General features: G+C 38.9%; 1 protein-coding gene across 3 annotated transcripts in view; it reads left to right on the top strand.

Annotated features, from left to right (window-relative positions):
• kcnq5a (potassium voltage-gated channel, KQT-like subfamily, member 5a) overlaps positions 1-13,527 on the top strand; it is a 114,741-nt gene extending 101,214 nt beyond the window's left edge. For all 3 annotated transcript variants that reach the window (XM_082557097.1, XM_082557096.1, XM_082557098.1), the window contains 5 exons: positions 732-973; positions 2,211-2,319; positions 6,384-6,515; positions 9,304-9,430; positions 9,657-13,527. In XM_082557097.1, the coding sequence (XP_082413223.1) occupies positions 732-973; positions 2,211-2,319; positions 6,384-6,515; positions 9,304-9,430; positions 9,657-10,742 (1,696 nt within the window). In that variant the 3' untranslated portion in view covers positions 10,743-13,527. The remainder of the gene's footprint in view (positions 1-731; positions 974-2,210; positions 2,320-6,383; positions 6,516-9,303; positions 9,431-9,656) is intronic.
• Positions 13,528-13,640: the final 113 nt, after the last annotated feature.

Below are 13,640 nucleotides of genomic sequence, written 5' to 3'. Positions count from 1 at the left end.
TTAATTACCATGCTGGAAGCGATTTGGCAACAACATTCGTCTTGGAAAAATCTTGTTCTTTTTGCAAGTAAAGAAAATAAAATCTAAATTAAGATTTTGTCCAAAAACATAAAAGATCAAGCACCATCTAGAAATTTTAGAGGCTTTTTCTCAATAATGGTGTCATTTGTTTAATGTCGATTAAAAATGACCGTGGTGATGACGGTAATGTTACTATGCTTCAGCTGCGAATGACGATTACAACACCTCAGGATCACTGAGGGTTTGTTTTTGGTGGCTTGGTAGGCAGTCTGGCACTGTTCTGGTGTTTTGGGCATGTCAGTTGGATGGATGATGTTTGGTCTAAAGGAAAAGACAGAACAGTGCCCTTTGTCTGAGCTCTGAACTCTTCTCACTCTCTGAGGGGAAATAGGTGTTGACAGCATCCCCTTTTTGTCTCTCTCCTAGTGTCTCTCTCTGAACCCCAATCTGTGTCACACATAAGCTCTTTCTTTGTCACTTCAATCCTTAACTCACATTCTTCACTTTTTCCTCTCTATATCTGATCATTCTTTCTGTCCCTCCTACCCCCCCCCCCCCCCCGTGTCTTTTCTCTCGCACATCTTTCCTACTTTCCTACTATATTACCTCTTTCCTTTCTACTGATATGAATGTTTCTCACCATATCCGCTGTCATCTTCTCTGCTCCTCTGCTATTTTCTCTCTCTCTTGTCTTCTCTCCCTCCATGCAGTCAGAAGTTGAGCTTTAAGGAACGGGTCCGCATGGCGAGCCCTCGTGGTCAGAGTATGAAGAGTCGGCAGACGTCCATGAATGACCGCCAACGCTGTTCCCCTGGCAACGAGATGGTGGGCAGCACAGAACTGATGGGCGGCAGCCCTGCCAAAGTGCAGAAGAGCTGGAGCTTCAATGATCGGACCCGGTTTAGGCCGTCTCTGAGGTTGAAGAGCCAGCCTCGTACAGCTGTCCCAGATGGTGAGCTTGTAATGTTACTGTAACCAACCAAACCAATATCTGACAAATGACACTTTCAGAGAAATATGGAAGAAATATGGGAGTATATGTAAAATGCCCTGTGGAGTTACACCTTTCAAGACATTACCTTAAATATAACCCAAAAAAGTTAAGTAAAATAAATTCAACAGTATTGTAGCACGTTTGAAAACCCAGTTATCTTACCCCTAAATTTGTGAAGTAGTTCGAGATATGTTTTGGATCACTGCCCTGCCTCCTTTCAGGTTCAGTCTTTTAACTGACTGTGTGACATTTGCACTCAGACTTATATGATTAGAAGAGATTTAGTGGAATCCATTCTTCCAAGTTTCTATGCCATCGTTCCTGTGCCAAGGTTGTTCATTTCCTCAAACAAACATTTTGCCCTGTGGTTAATTATAGTTTGGTAAAAATTTGGTTAAGGAAATCCATACATTACATTCATTGTTAATATAGCTGATTATTTGTTATTGCTATGTCCAGTTTAATTTGTTGTCATTTTTTGCCAATTTTATGTTGCCAACTTTGTGGTAACCATTTATGATGGTCGCATCCTGTTCTAACAAGCAGAGCAAAGCAAAGTCCATAAAGACATGGATGAGCGAGTTTGGTGTGGAAGAACTTGGCTGGCCTGCACAGAGTCCTGACCACAACCTGACTGAATTACAAGCCAGGGTTTCTCATCCACCCACACCCAAGTTTGTGAATGTGATAGCTCGAGAACAAAGCAGCATAGCAGCTTCAAATTTATACCACAGGTGTATCTGTTAAAAATTTTGGACAAGTTCGAATCTCAGTGACCTTGACCTTTAGATTAAGTTCAGAGGTCAAGTTTTCTGAAAATCTTGTGAATGCTATAACTTGAGGTTCCATAGAATTTTGAAATTGATGATTTTATAATGCTTATTTAGTCCTCTTCAGGTCCACATCTCCCACTCTAATTGTTATCGGTAGTATCAAGGATATACACCCTCCTCTTCCATCTTATATCGCGGAGGTGGCAAAAATATGTCAGTTTCTTTGTTCCTGTCTTAAATATCCCAAACACAATATAGATTTTCACCTCCTAAAAGTCAAAATAGTATCATTCGGAAACATTCTCACAGACTCTTTTCTCTTCCAGCTTGCAGAAAGTTGCAAAAGGTTTTTGAGTTTCAAGACTGCAGATGCTTTCAGCAGAGCAACATTTATTGATGACTCAACACTCTGTTTCTTTCAGTGGACACAGGCATGACCACAGAGGAATCCTTTGATGAGCGAGGGTGCCACTGCGATGTTACTGTGGAGGATCTATCAGCACCTCTCAAGGCTGTCATCAGAGCTGTCAGGTGAGGTCCTGCTCCAAATAAACTTTATGAGTGCTTTATGAGGTAATCAAAATCAACCCCAAATCACCAAACTGCTTGAAGACTTTGGGAGAGCAATTCTTTTTTGAACTAGAAAGAACCAGCAAAAACACATTCAGATGCTAATATGCAGTCACACTCAAGAAGATTTTATTGAATTTTCTTACAATGTCGAAAATAGGGAGTACTATTACGAAAATAAGACAGATAGGGAGGTCACTTCTGCAGTTAGCTTTCCAAAATCGTGCTTTTATCCATTATCCTCTTCACTCACATTAGGTGCCAAAACTCAGTCACGTCTCACTTTTCACAGCTTTTGTTTTCATTTGTTGTTTAACACTTTAGATATATAATTGCTTTTTAGAGAACTGGATGGCAAGATTGATAAAATAAATCACATATTTTGGTAAATGTGAAGATGATAACTCCCGAGCTCTACCCACTTGTTGTCTTGCTGTCTAGTTAAAAAATGGCAACAAAATTACAATTTCAAATTTAGGCCTTTTTTAAAAGCAGTGCACAAACCATCTGTGGTGTCAGGTGGGCTACCTTTATCTTCTATCATATACTCTTAACCCTGAAACTACAACTATTTCTAAGCTCTAGTTCAAAGCAGCAATAATGGAAACATCATTTTGTTAGGGGTAGGAGATTGCAGTGATGTTGCACGTCGCACATTTGGATCCCTGGGTATAATATAATTCCATTTTTTGAGATGTCTTTGTGCCTCTGCAGTATACATGAGTCTTAATGCGTTAGAATCAGCTGTGTCAGTGTCACCATAGATAATGGTCCTTACAAAGTCAGGATTAGGAGGCTGGAGCAGTGACAGCTGCATGTTTGTAAGGAAAGAGGATCTCACAGATTTCCTTTTGGGACCTTTGTGCTTTTCTCATTAGCTTTTTTTTACATGTTACTTTCACTGTCATCTGTTGGTTAGGCTTAGGCACTGAAAACTAAATTCAGTAAAAGATTGGGGTTTGGTTTAAAATATGCTCCTGGCAAACCTGCTGATGAGTTGGGAGTGACAGCCCCATCTCACTAATGCCATAAGAGCACAACCCACCAAAAGGACACCTTCTGACTTAATAAGCCACGTAAGCTTTTAACAAAACAGCTTTAATTGAGGCCTTGGGGATGAGAACGGTCTGAACCAATTCAACAAAACCATGAAACTCTGATTAGTCTAATATATGCACTTTAAAGAGCAGCCAACAGACAAATAGCTAGCTAAATTACAGGCTGCAATATATTATACCAGTGGTTCTTAAACTGTGGGACGTAGAGTCTTTGGTTGGTTGCAGAACCTCTGCAGGTGGGGAACAGAAAACCAGGTGAAAAATAGGAAGTTAAATATAAGTGAAGAGAAAATGCAATTTATAATTGCCAGTTAACTTAACCAGCAGAGAAGCTGAGGGACGCTGGGGTAGCTGGAGAGAAGCAGTACAGGTACAAGGACAACATGCAAAGATCTAACCCTGTGCCAAATAATTCTGAAGCACTAGAAAATAAATCAGAAAGTCTAAACCTAACAGAAATATTTGATTAAACTACGAATAGAGCAGAACGCTGAAACTCTTTATATACTACCACATATACACCCGCCAGCAGACCAACAGTCAACTAATTAGTAGACTTCAGAATATTATACCAGTAGTTCTCAGAAGCAGGCATAGGAAAAAATCAAGTTCAAATCGAATGTTAAGCAATTTCAGGGAAAATCAATTAGTAGGGATTTGGTGATGCTATTTGGCTGACCCTTACTTAAGCTGTATTTTTTTTTTTTTTTTTTTTTTTTTTGCTGTTGATGAAAAAGTGGCAAATGAGCTCTTTTTGGCTTCTGAAGCAAGACATGCCAGAAAATGTTCCTGCAGTTTCTTGCACAGAAGCACCAGGTTTCCAAAGTCTACACTTGGTGTGTAACAAGCTGCTGGTGCTGAAACTGTAACGGTAATAATAACTAAAATTAAAGAGGATGATGTTATTAGTATTTTTCTTTGCTAAATGCTAAATTGTACTAATTTTAACAATTATGCAAGTGAGAATATTTTCCAAAATGCTAAATTAGTCCTTTTAATCAGACTAACTAAAGTGTTTGTGCTAATAATAAAACCCATTATTTATAATTGGTTATAAAAGATAATGGTTTATTGAAATGAAGTTTGAGATTACCCTTTATCAGCAATCCAACTAAATTGTTGAGTAGATTTATTGTCTACTTTTACATATATGTCCTGCATGTTGGAACTAATAATACTGCTATTGATCACATATTTATTTTTTATCTTAGTAGTTTTACCTCTCCTGTGCTCTCTAAAGTCAAGAGTTTCTTCCCAATCAACTGGTAATGTGACGGCACTGACCCGTATTTATGACTGCTATAGTGCATGAATATAGTGTGTAGATGTGTTCTAGCTGAGCCTGCTCTCTTTCACTGGCACCGGCACCCTGTGAACAAGTGTTTATCCTACTAGCACCAGATGACTCTCTCACTCCACCGCTTCTTCTCACCTTTTTTCATTGTGCAAATGTCTAATTTCATATATGAATGAAGTATTTTTTAAATGGCCTACTTAGCTGTAGTTTCTATATTTTCTATGGTTTACTAAGAATTAAAATTTTGCTGCCTCAATTTTATAGATCATGAATTCGATTGTTTCCATATAATAAAGAGACAGATTGTTGACGAGGTAAAAACTGGATAAATTCAGCATTTAAAAACCATTAAAACAATTTACATTTATCAGCTTTTTAAGGCAGGGGTTCAATAATAGTTCAGTAATAAAAAGACAATGAATCATGTGTGAAAACCTGAAACCCCTGGCATGCCCTTAATAAAAGCTCTGAATTATTGATACAAGATAAAAAGCCAAATTATGATTTTCAGTTTTCCATCTTCAAATAGTTGTTGCCACTGCTAGTATCCCTGCATTTTGTTCCATGCTTTTTTTTTTGTTTGTTTTCCTTCTGTTCAGTTGTCATCTTTATATAGAATTATGGAAAAATAAGCACATGCACTTAATATAAATGGTTAAAGGGGTTGTAAGTATACTTACAACCCCTTTAGAACCTCACATTTGTTTCTCCAGGCATTTGCTATAAGTTTGTTTATGCATTTCTGAGGTATCTTACAATTGATCTTAAACTCAATTGTATTCTTTCTATGTCAGATTTTTCATTTACCAGATTTTATCATTGTGGCCTAATGGAGAGTAGTCAGTTATGTAACAGTTTGAGTGGAATCTTTTTGTAATCCACTCTTTAAGCGAATGAAATCATTCTGTCAACCTTTTGATAGTTCAGTAACAGTATCCACTCAATCATTCTTTTATCTGATCTGGATTATTGTCAAGTTTAGGGGTTTACATGCAAAGACTTTATATCATCCTTTTGTATAATGAAGCTTATTAAACCCCTCTATCACCATCATCATCTCTTTCTAGATCTACATACAGTTGCACAGATAAACTCCCATCTACGAGCTATGCTGCTGCCACCTAACCCTGGCTGGTCTGCACACTCAGCAGGCCATTCTCCATGGGCAGCCAGATCCCAGGGTTTTCCCAGGGTGTCGGGTTGAGGGCTGGAGACCCCCTCCTCTGTCAGGGCTGTTATTACACAGGGTCATCTGTCACTGCTGCTTCCATTTAGGCAGTGAGAAAAATAGGCAGTGGGAAACTACCAGAAACCACTGGGGACTCTAAATGAACCAAGAGGCATAGATCTCCTTACCTGGATCAATATTATTACTCAGCAGCGGCTCTGTTCACCAAATAAAAGGAGAAAGAAAATTACACTCAGGTTTCACAAATTCGCCATTACGCACTGGTTTTCCATCAGATACTTCAGAAAGTATTTGAAATTTTGTGTTATCTTTGTTACACTCCAAAAAGAAAAGATCAACAGTGAAGCACAAGAACCTCTCTGTAGGTTTTCTCAAACTTACTGCTGCCACCTAATGGTGGTGTTTAGTAATTACACCCTAGATTTCACTTAAATTGACTCCCAGCAATCACTGTGTGTGTATTTGTCTTTTGCATGTATAGGATCATGAAGTTCCACGTAGCAAAGAAGAAGTTTAAGGAGACGCTGCGTCCGTATGATGTGAAGGACGTGATTGAGCAGTACTCTGCAGGTCACCTGGATATGCTCTGTCGCATCAAGAGCCTTCAGACCAGGTCAGGAAACGGCATGCACATTGATTGATATTGACAGATTTCTGTGTTCCTGCTTTCAAAATCAAGGAATTTATAGATGTATCAATAACCTGAGCTGCTATGTGTTGATTTTGCTGCAATTCGAGCTAACGCTATAGGTTATATAGCACGTCACAGAAAATCATTATAAATTAACTTTAAACTTTAACATTCTTTTAAGTACATATTTCTTTTCCAAACTAAATACATATGTGTAGATGTGTGTTCCCTCTCTCTCCCAGACTAGACTCTGTAGTGGGTCCTCCTCCAAGGCCTTTGCGCAGCCGTGGAAAGACCTTTTCCTCTCCCTCCCTGCATTTATATTACAGCCAGACCAGCAGGAAACGGTCGACACCGGGGTTAGACTCACCCCCTTTTCTGATCCTTCTGCCAAACGCTTCCCTACTAACTTTGCCAGCCAGTTTGAATTTGCATATGCTTAGATGTATTTGAACTAATTCAGCCAAATGTACAAATATAACTTATCTTAATACTTGAAGCAATCTTGGTGCAGTAATCATTTCACTGACTTAATAAGTGGACACATAGAAAACACAGGCCTTCTAGGTGAAAAGTCTGTCAAAATGGCATACACATAGCTTCATGCCACACATTACTATGACCACCGTTATTCTTCAGCACAGACTGAAGTCTTCTAGGTGAACTTTCTAGTATTTTCTTAAAGCAGTCTTCAGGAATAGTTTTCCAGGTTCTTGAAGGACATTACAAATCTCTTCTTTGGATGTTGGCTGCCTTTAGTTCTATTCTCTGTCCAGATGATCCTACAGTCTATGATGGTGCGTGGTTTTCTTTTCAGGTATGCTTTGACTGCATTAGCAGTGTGTTTGGGATCATCGTCAAGCTGATGAATTGAGCCATTGCTTTCCGCATGGTATTGCACAGTGGATTAAAATCTGATGGTACTCATCTGCATTTGTAATTTAGTTTTGATAAGATCCCCAACACCAGTGACTGAAATGCAGCCCCAAATCAAGACAGAGCCTCCACCACGTTATTTATAAATAGGTGTACAGTCAGTGTTTTCTTCTCTCCTGACCTCCTCAGTATAGACCGCTGACAATTTGAATCAAACTTTTCTCATTTGGATTCATCACTCAATAACACCAGTTCTTGCTTTCTCCCTTTTTCCCTTCCTTAGCAATGGCTTATTGACTACCACCCTTCTACTGAGATAGGTTTTGATGAGGCAACATCAAACAATAGCTGGATTAACTGAAGGGCTCGATGCAAATCTTGAGTTCTGTGTCAGGTCTTTGTACAGTTTTTTTTCCTATTTGTTAATGATAGACATTTAAATGTTGTTCTTCTGCAGTAGATATGGTTTTAGGCCTACCGCTTCTTCTTTTGTCCTCTATCTGTCCAGTTTCCTTAATTGCAGGACACACTGCACAGCATGCTGAAACATGCCATGTTTTTGACTAAAAGCATTTTAGGAATCACCTTGTAGAGAAATACTATTTTTTGCCAGTCGACCTGTGTTTCAGTCGGCATTAGGCGGCCTCATAAACAAAAAATCATTCATTTGAAAATGCCATCCTTCACCTCTGTGTGTATCTGTTCATTTATGTACCTGTGCTTAAAGCTTCATGGTGTTAAGTCAGAGAGAAGTGCCTGATCCAGTTTTTTTCCTATCTCCAGACTGGCCAGTGCAGCAGACTCTGGTCGCACCCAGCCAAGGAATATGTCCTCTCCTGCACTACACTATTATTACAGCAACCACATGAAGAAGCTTTCTGGCTCAGGGTTATTCTATTTCACTTAATTTAATTTTAGACTTTAAAATCCTGCCACATGCAGCCATAGCTGCTAATAAGTGCTATAGCAGTGGCAATCGGGTTACTGCGAGCAGATATAAAATATCTGAAATGTATTAACCTTCCCGCAGAACCAGATGGTTGGAGTTTACAGTAGAACATGTACTTAATACCAGAAGGTTTTGACAATAACTGAAAGGCAAATTAAATTCCAGTACAATTCAATTCCTTATTTTAACCCAAAACTTGATGATTTTAATATGTTAAACTCCATCCACATGGTAAGGTTTTTATTAACCGTGTCTGACACATAAATATTTGAAGTAAATGCAAACAAACCCAAACACAGCTGTCTGACATCACATTAGATCTCATCTGTATTTCCACACTTCATTCTTTCTCCTTTCATCAGAGAGTGGAAACATTATTGTATGTGAATGCTGCTGATTTGTATGCAGTTGTGTGCGGTTTGGATGTGCTTTTTATTTTTTCCTGAGTGAAAACAGGCACCTGTGCATTACTTTGGAACTCAAAGTATGGAAATTAACTTCACTAACTGAACATAATTAACTGTCAGAGAACAAAGACAGCCATTGAATGAATACTCTGACATAATCTGACAATAATTTAAATCAAGCACTGCAAGAAGCAGCTCACTCAGAGCTTCTTTTTTTTTTATTAAATATGCTTTATATTCAATAAAAATAAATAAAAAATGCAAACACAAACAAACTGCTACAAAATGTATTACATCCGATCCTAAAATTGAGTTTCCCATAGATTTTCCTCCTTTTTTCCATAGTTGTTTTTATACTATAGCACTAATTCACTCAAGCCATGTGTGGGTTTTTTTTTACTAACCCTAACCTTAGCCTTCCGTTGCTTTAGGTTTGTTGTCTGACTGCAGATAACCTGAAATACAGCAGGGATGCCTTCTTATATTACAACGTCATTATTTTCTAGTATAATAATCCTAATGTATGTGTGTATCTCAGGGTGGATCAGATCTTGGGAAAAGGCCAGATTCCTGTGGATAAAAAAATGAGGGACAAACTGCACCCAGATGGAGACTCCCTAGAGGGCATGAGCATGCTTGGACGTGTGTGTAAGGTGGAGAGGCAGGTGGGTTTAAGAAAAAAAAATAAGGAACACAGAATGCATGTAAAATGCATTCATAAACTTTTATTACCTCACATTGTTGGTGATTTGTTTGGGCTCTTGACCAATACCTGTGAAATTTTGCTTTTAACAGTATCAATTTATCTGTATTGGAAACCCCCAGAAAATTTACAGAATAGTATTCAGCTCTTTCAGCCTTGGTTCTTATTCTTTTTTCTTTTGTGCCTAGGTAACTTCCATTGAATCAAAGCTGGACTCTTTGCTGGATATTTACCGCCAAGTCCTACAGAAAGGCCCCTCAGCACTCACCCTCTCCTCCCTCCCCCTGTTTGAGCTGGAGAACCAGCATCATAACTCGGACTACCCGACCTCAATCATTGGCAGGGATCTTCCCTCCCATCAGGGAGGTGAGCCTGTTGGAAGCGGAGGACACAACAGTGGCGGCATGCGTCGTTCTCTCAATCCCAACCCGAGAGGCTTGCGGCTCATACTGGCACCAGCTGATGATGATGCTCCTCCGGACTCAGCCCCTCCATCCTATCCACCATCCACAGCCTCGCTCTCCCCATCACCTCTGCTGCCCCCTGATAGCCCTTATCCAACTTTGGTCACCACCAATGGTACCCCGAAAAAAGCACACTTCCCTGATCTGCCGCCCCCACCTTCCTCGACGGGGAATTTCACTCTTCAACTCCCCCCTATGGTACATCCCTCTCACCTCCGATGCCCTGCTGACCCGATCTCAGATGATCTGACAGATGGAGTGGCAGTGGACGAGGAAAGCTCTGGCCCCTCTGTTGTTGTAGGATGTGGTGTGGATTCTGACCAAGAAGGTGACAACGAGGCAGCCTTTGGCCAGGGAACGGTTCAGCTGCGGGAGAAGCCTGGCTTGAAAGCTGAGGGGGTCTGGAGGAGGCACATGAGCCTTGAGGTGAAGCCCTTGCTGCTTCTCTCTTCGAGCCCAGATGGGATGGCTTCAGACTGGGAAGGTGGTCTTGGGAAGTCGATCTCTGTGCAGAACCTCAGTCAACCTTTGACCAACCGTGCCCCTGGTCTCTCCTCTGCACTCAACAACAGCAGCAGCAGCAATGGTAGCGAACGCAGCACTGCCCATGATGATCTTAACAACTGGGATGATACAAAACTCTTTATTAGAGAGTGCAAATTACAAACATCAGAGGAACATTTCGACTTCCTGTCACAGGGACCTGGAAGCAGCACCTCAGACCTTTTAAAGACTGTGGAGGAGGCTGCACCTCACCCAAAAGGAAAGTCAGAGTTTCTCAGTCAGTCCTCACACATACAGCTGGCATAACCACACTTACTGACAGACACACATTTCCATACTGTATGTAAACACCACTGTGGGTGAAGCCACTTTTTAAAATATTTTTACAGGGCAGTAAACAGATTATGTTGCAAGTTTTACAAATAAATCCTTTCTATATGAACAATGTTTTGATATTTTGTCTAACACTTTTATTCCCAGTTGCATACACACTTTTCATAGGGTACTAAAATTACTACAGCCTATACAGTAAATGAATGTACACGTATGTATGCAAGTGGCCATACTCATGTAAGACAAAATATACAATCAATACACAAAAATGAAAATAACCTTACTGGAAAAACAATATTTTGTTTTTATACAAAAATGACCAAGTTTTTCATATTTACTATCATAAATTAAAGAAAAAGATGCTTAATTTGAAGAGGAATCTTGGAAGGAATCCTAATTTTATTTCTAGATCCAGACTTGTTGGAAAAGCTGTAGATGCCAATCAAATAATGGGGCGCATTGTGAGAAACGGTTACTGTCCAACAATTTTACATTTTTGCTGAGTCTGACTCAGCAGCAAACCCAGTTTCGAGTCTAACTTTTCACTTTACAAATTAAAGGATAATGGAAGAAGAATGCTGAATAACTGTCTCACAGCCAGAACTACTTCACTCTAACTCATTGGTCAGCTTCTACGCACGTGGTGAAACCAGCAATCACATGTACATGCACATCCGCCGAACTCTTTTACACTCTGACAGTTGTGACCATTAACAATAACTACTACTACTCTAAGAAAGGCCAACATGACAAAGAGCTGAGACTGACTAAGAACTTTTCTTGGAAGAAGCAGAGAGTCACTCACTCTGCTAGTTCACTGTCTGTCTTTGGCAACTTAAAATTTCATCTTTTACTTACTCTATGCTTTCATACATATCACTACATGGACAGTTTGAAAAACGAAATATAAATAAAGGGAATAAAGGGTGAGGCCTGGTGTGAGAAAAACAGCTGAAGTATAAAAACTTAAAGGTTGAACCAGGGTTGCATGTGTGCAGACTACAGAAATCTCGTTTTCTTCATTTCCTACAATTGCTGAAGTGTTTGTTAATGTTGATGTGGTTGGATTGTTGGTCTAATCTGTCAGCAAACTGTAACTAAATTTGAATGCAGCAGACCTAATGGGAAGAAATGTCCTATCAGCACTGACTTAAAACAAGTGTTGGAATTTCTCCCACTTGGTTTGGATAGTAGCCCAGTAAGTTGGATGCAGCTGTTTTGAATATTGAACTGTGGTAGACTTTTTAGTGGGCTTTCTCAGCCAAGCATGAGATGCTGCATGTCTAAGCTGTAATTCAAAAGTGCTCATGCATTTCCTGGTGACTCAGACCTCCATCTGCATGTCAAAATAATGTTTGCTCCAAACTTTTAACAAAACGGTACGAACAAAGTCTGCCTACATGATCAATATTATCTGAACTAATTTGATAGAAGTTAAAACCTCTGTTGCTACTTATGTGGATAACCCACTTACTATTTTATGACAAAACTACAACATTTAAAGGCCATTCGTTGTGATCAAACTAGAAAAACCTCATTGATATTTTCTGTGACTTCTCTGATGAAGACTGATCTTAGATTGAGATTATATGTGGCTTATATAAGGACTCTTTTCACCAGGATGTTGGTACGCACTTCATCCTCACTCACCTCAGTCCTAATTAGAATATTTAACCATTCTGGGTTTTATTGTCACTATCTCGAAAATGACTAAAGTGGACCGTTTATATTATGGTACATTTAATCTTTAAGGAGATGTAGAGGCTTGTATGTTTTCAGTGTTAGATTTTTGAAAAACTGGTGTCTTGAAAGTGTCTTAATAAACAGTGTTTGTATTGCTGCCTTTCTTTCTTTTAGATAGGTTGACTGGTGTTTAAATGAGAATTATGCACAAAAACTATGTCAGCCATCTTCATTTTTGTTAGTCATTTTGATTTGTTTTGTATGTTGTCACAGAAGTCTTAAAATGTATTGTTTGTGCTATTCGTGTCCTTTTATTCATCATTTTTTCTGTTATATCCCCAGAGAGTTAAGTGCATTTCTTAGAATATTAACATCCTATAAAAGAATATAGCGAGTATTATCTTCTGACAAATGACAACTGCTAACACTTGTAGACTGATTTTAAAGTGTTTTATAGACCATGCAGAAGTTGTTCTGGTATGATAAAATATATTGTCATCATGAAAGCACAGTGTGTTTCTGTTGAGATTGACCTGGAAATGTGACATTGTAGTTTATGCTTATGTAATATTGACATAGATTTGAGTTGTAGCTATTGATTGAGCTTTGTTAAAAATGAGAACAGGCCAAATCCATAAGCAACAATGAAGCAAAACACCAAACACAGATGGGACAACCTTAAAAACTGCAATTGTTGCCCTCCCCCTCCCAAAGAAAACATGCCTATTTTTGCTGTCGGTATATTGCTTGAGAATCCTCCTATTATTTTCTTCTTCTTCACGGAGCTATAAAGGCCTCGTTTGCCTACAGACTATGCATATTGTATAGTTGAAGTCAAACTCCTGCTTTTCAGTTGGGCATCCAGTTCACTTAAGTTATGTCGCCTTGGTCACAGACTTTATATGGCTTTGATGGCTAATAATACCATTTCTGTATTGCTTGAACGATAATTTATTACACAACTGGCCTTAAAGCTTGATAATGTTAACTTTATTATTTCTTTGAAATTAATTTATTAAAGTGCACACTATGTTCTCTGGATGAGAAATGCAAAGAATTTTATTATTCATTAATAAAGTACAGGTTATCTGAACTTTTTTGTTTTTGTGTCTTTTTTGGTGGAAATTCTTAATCTTATTTATAAGAAGACAAAGGAACATTGTGAATCTATAGCCTTCAACTCTCTAA

Source organism: Aulonocara stuartgranti (genome assembly GCF_965226115.1).
Source record: "Aulonocara stuartgranti genome assembly, chromosome: 13".
NCBI lineage: Eukaryota > Metazoa > Chordata > Actinopteri > Cichliformes > Cichlidae > Aulonocara > Aulonocara stuartgranti.
This window is presented reverse-complemented; position numbering and strand designations above follow the sequence as displayed.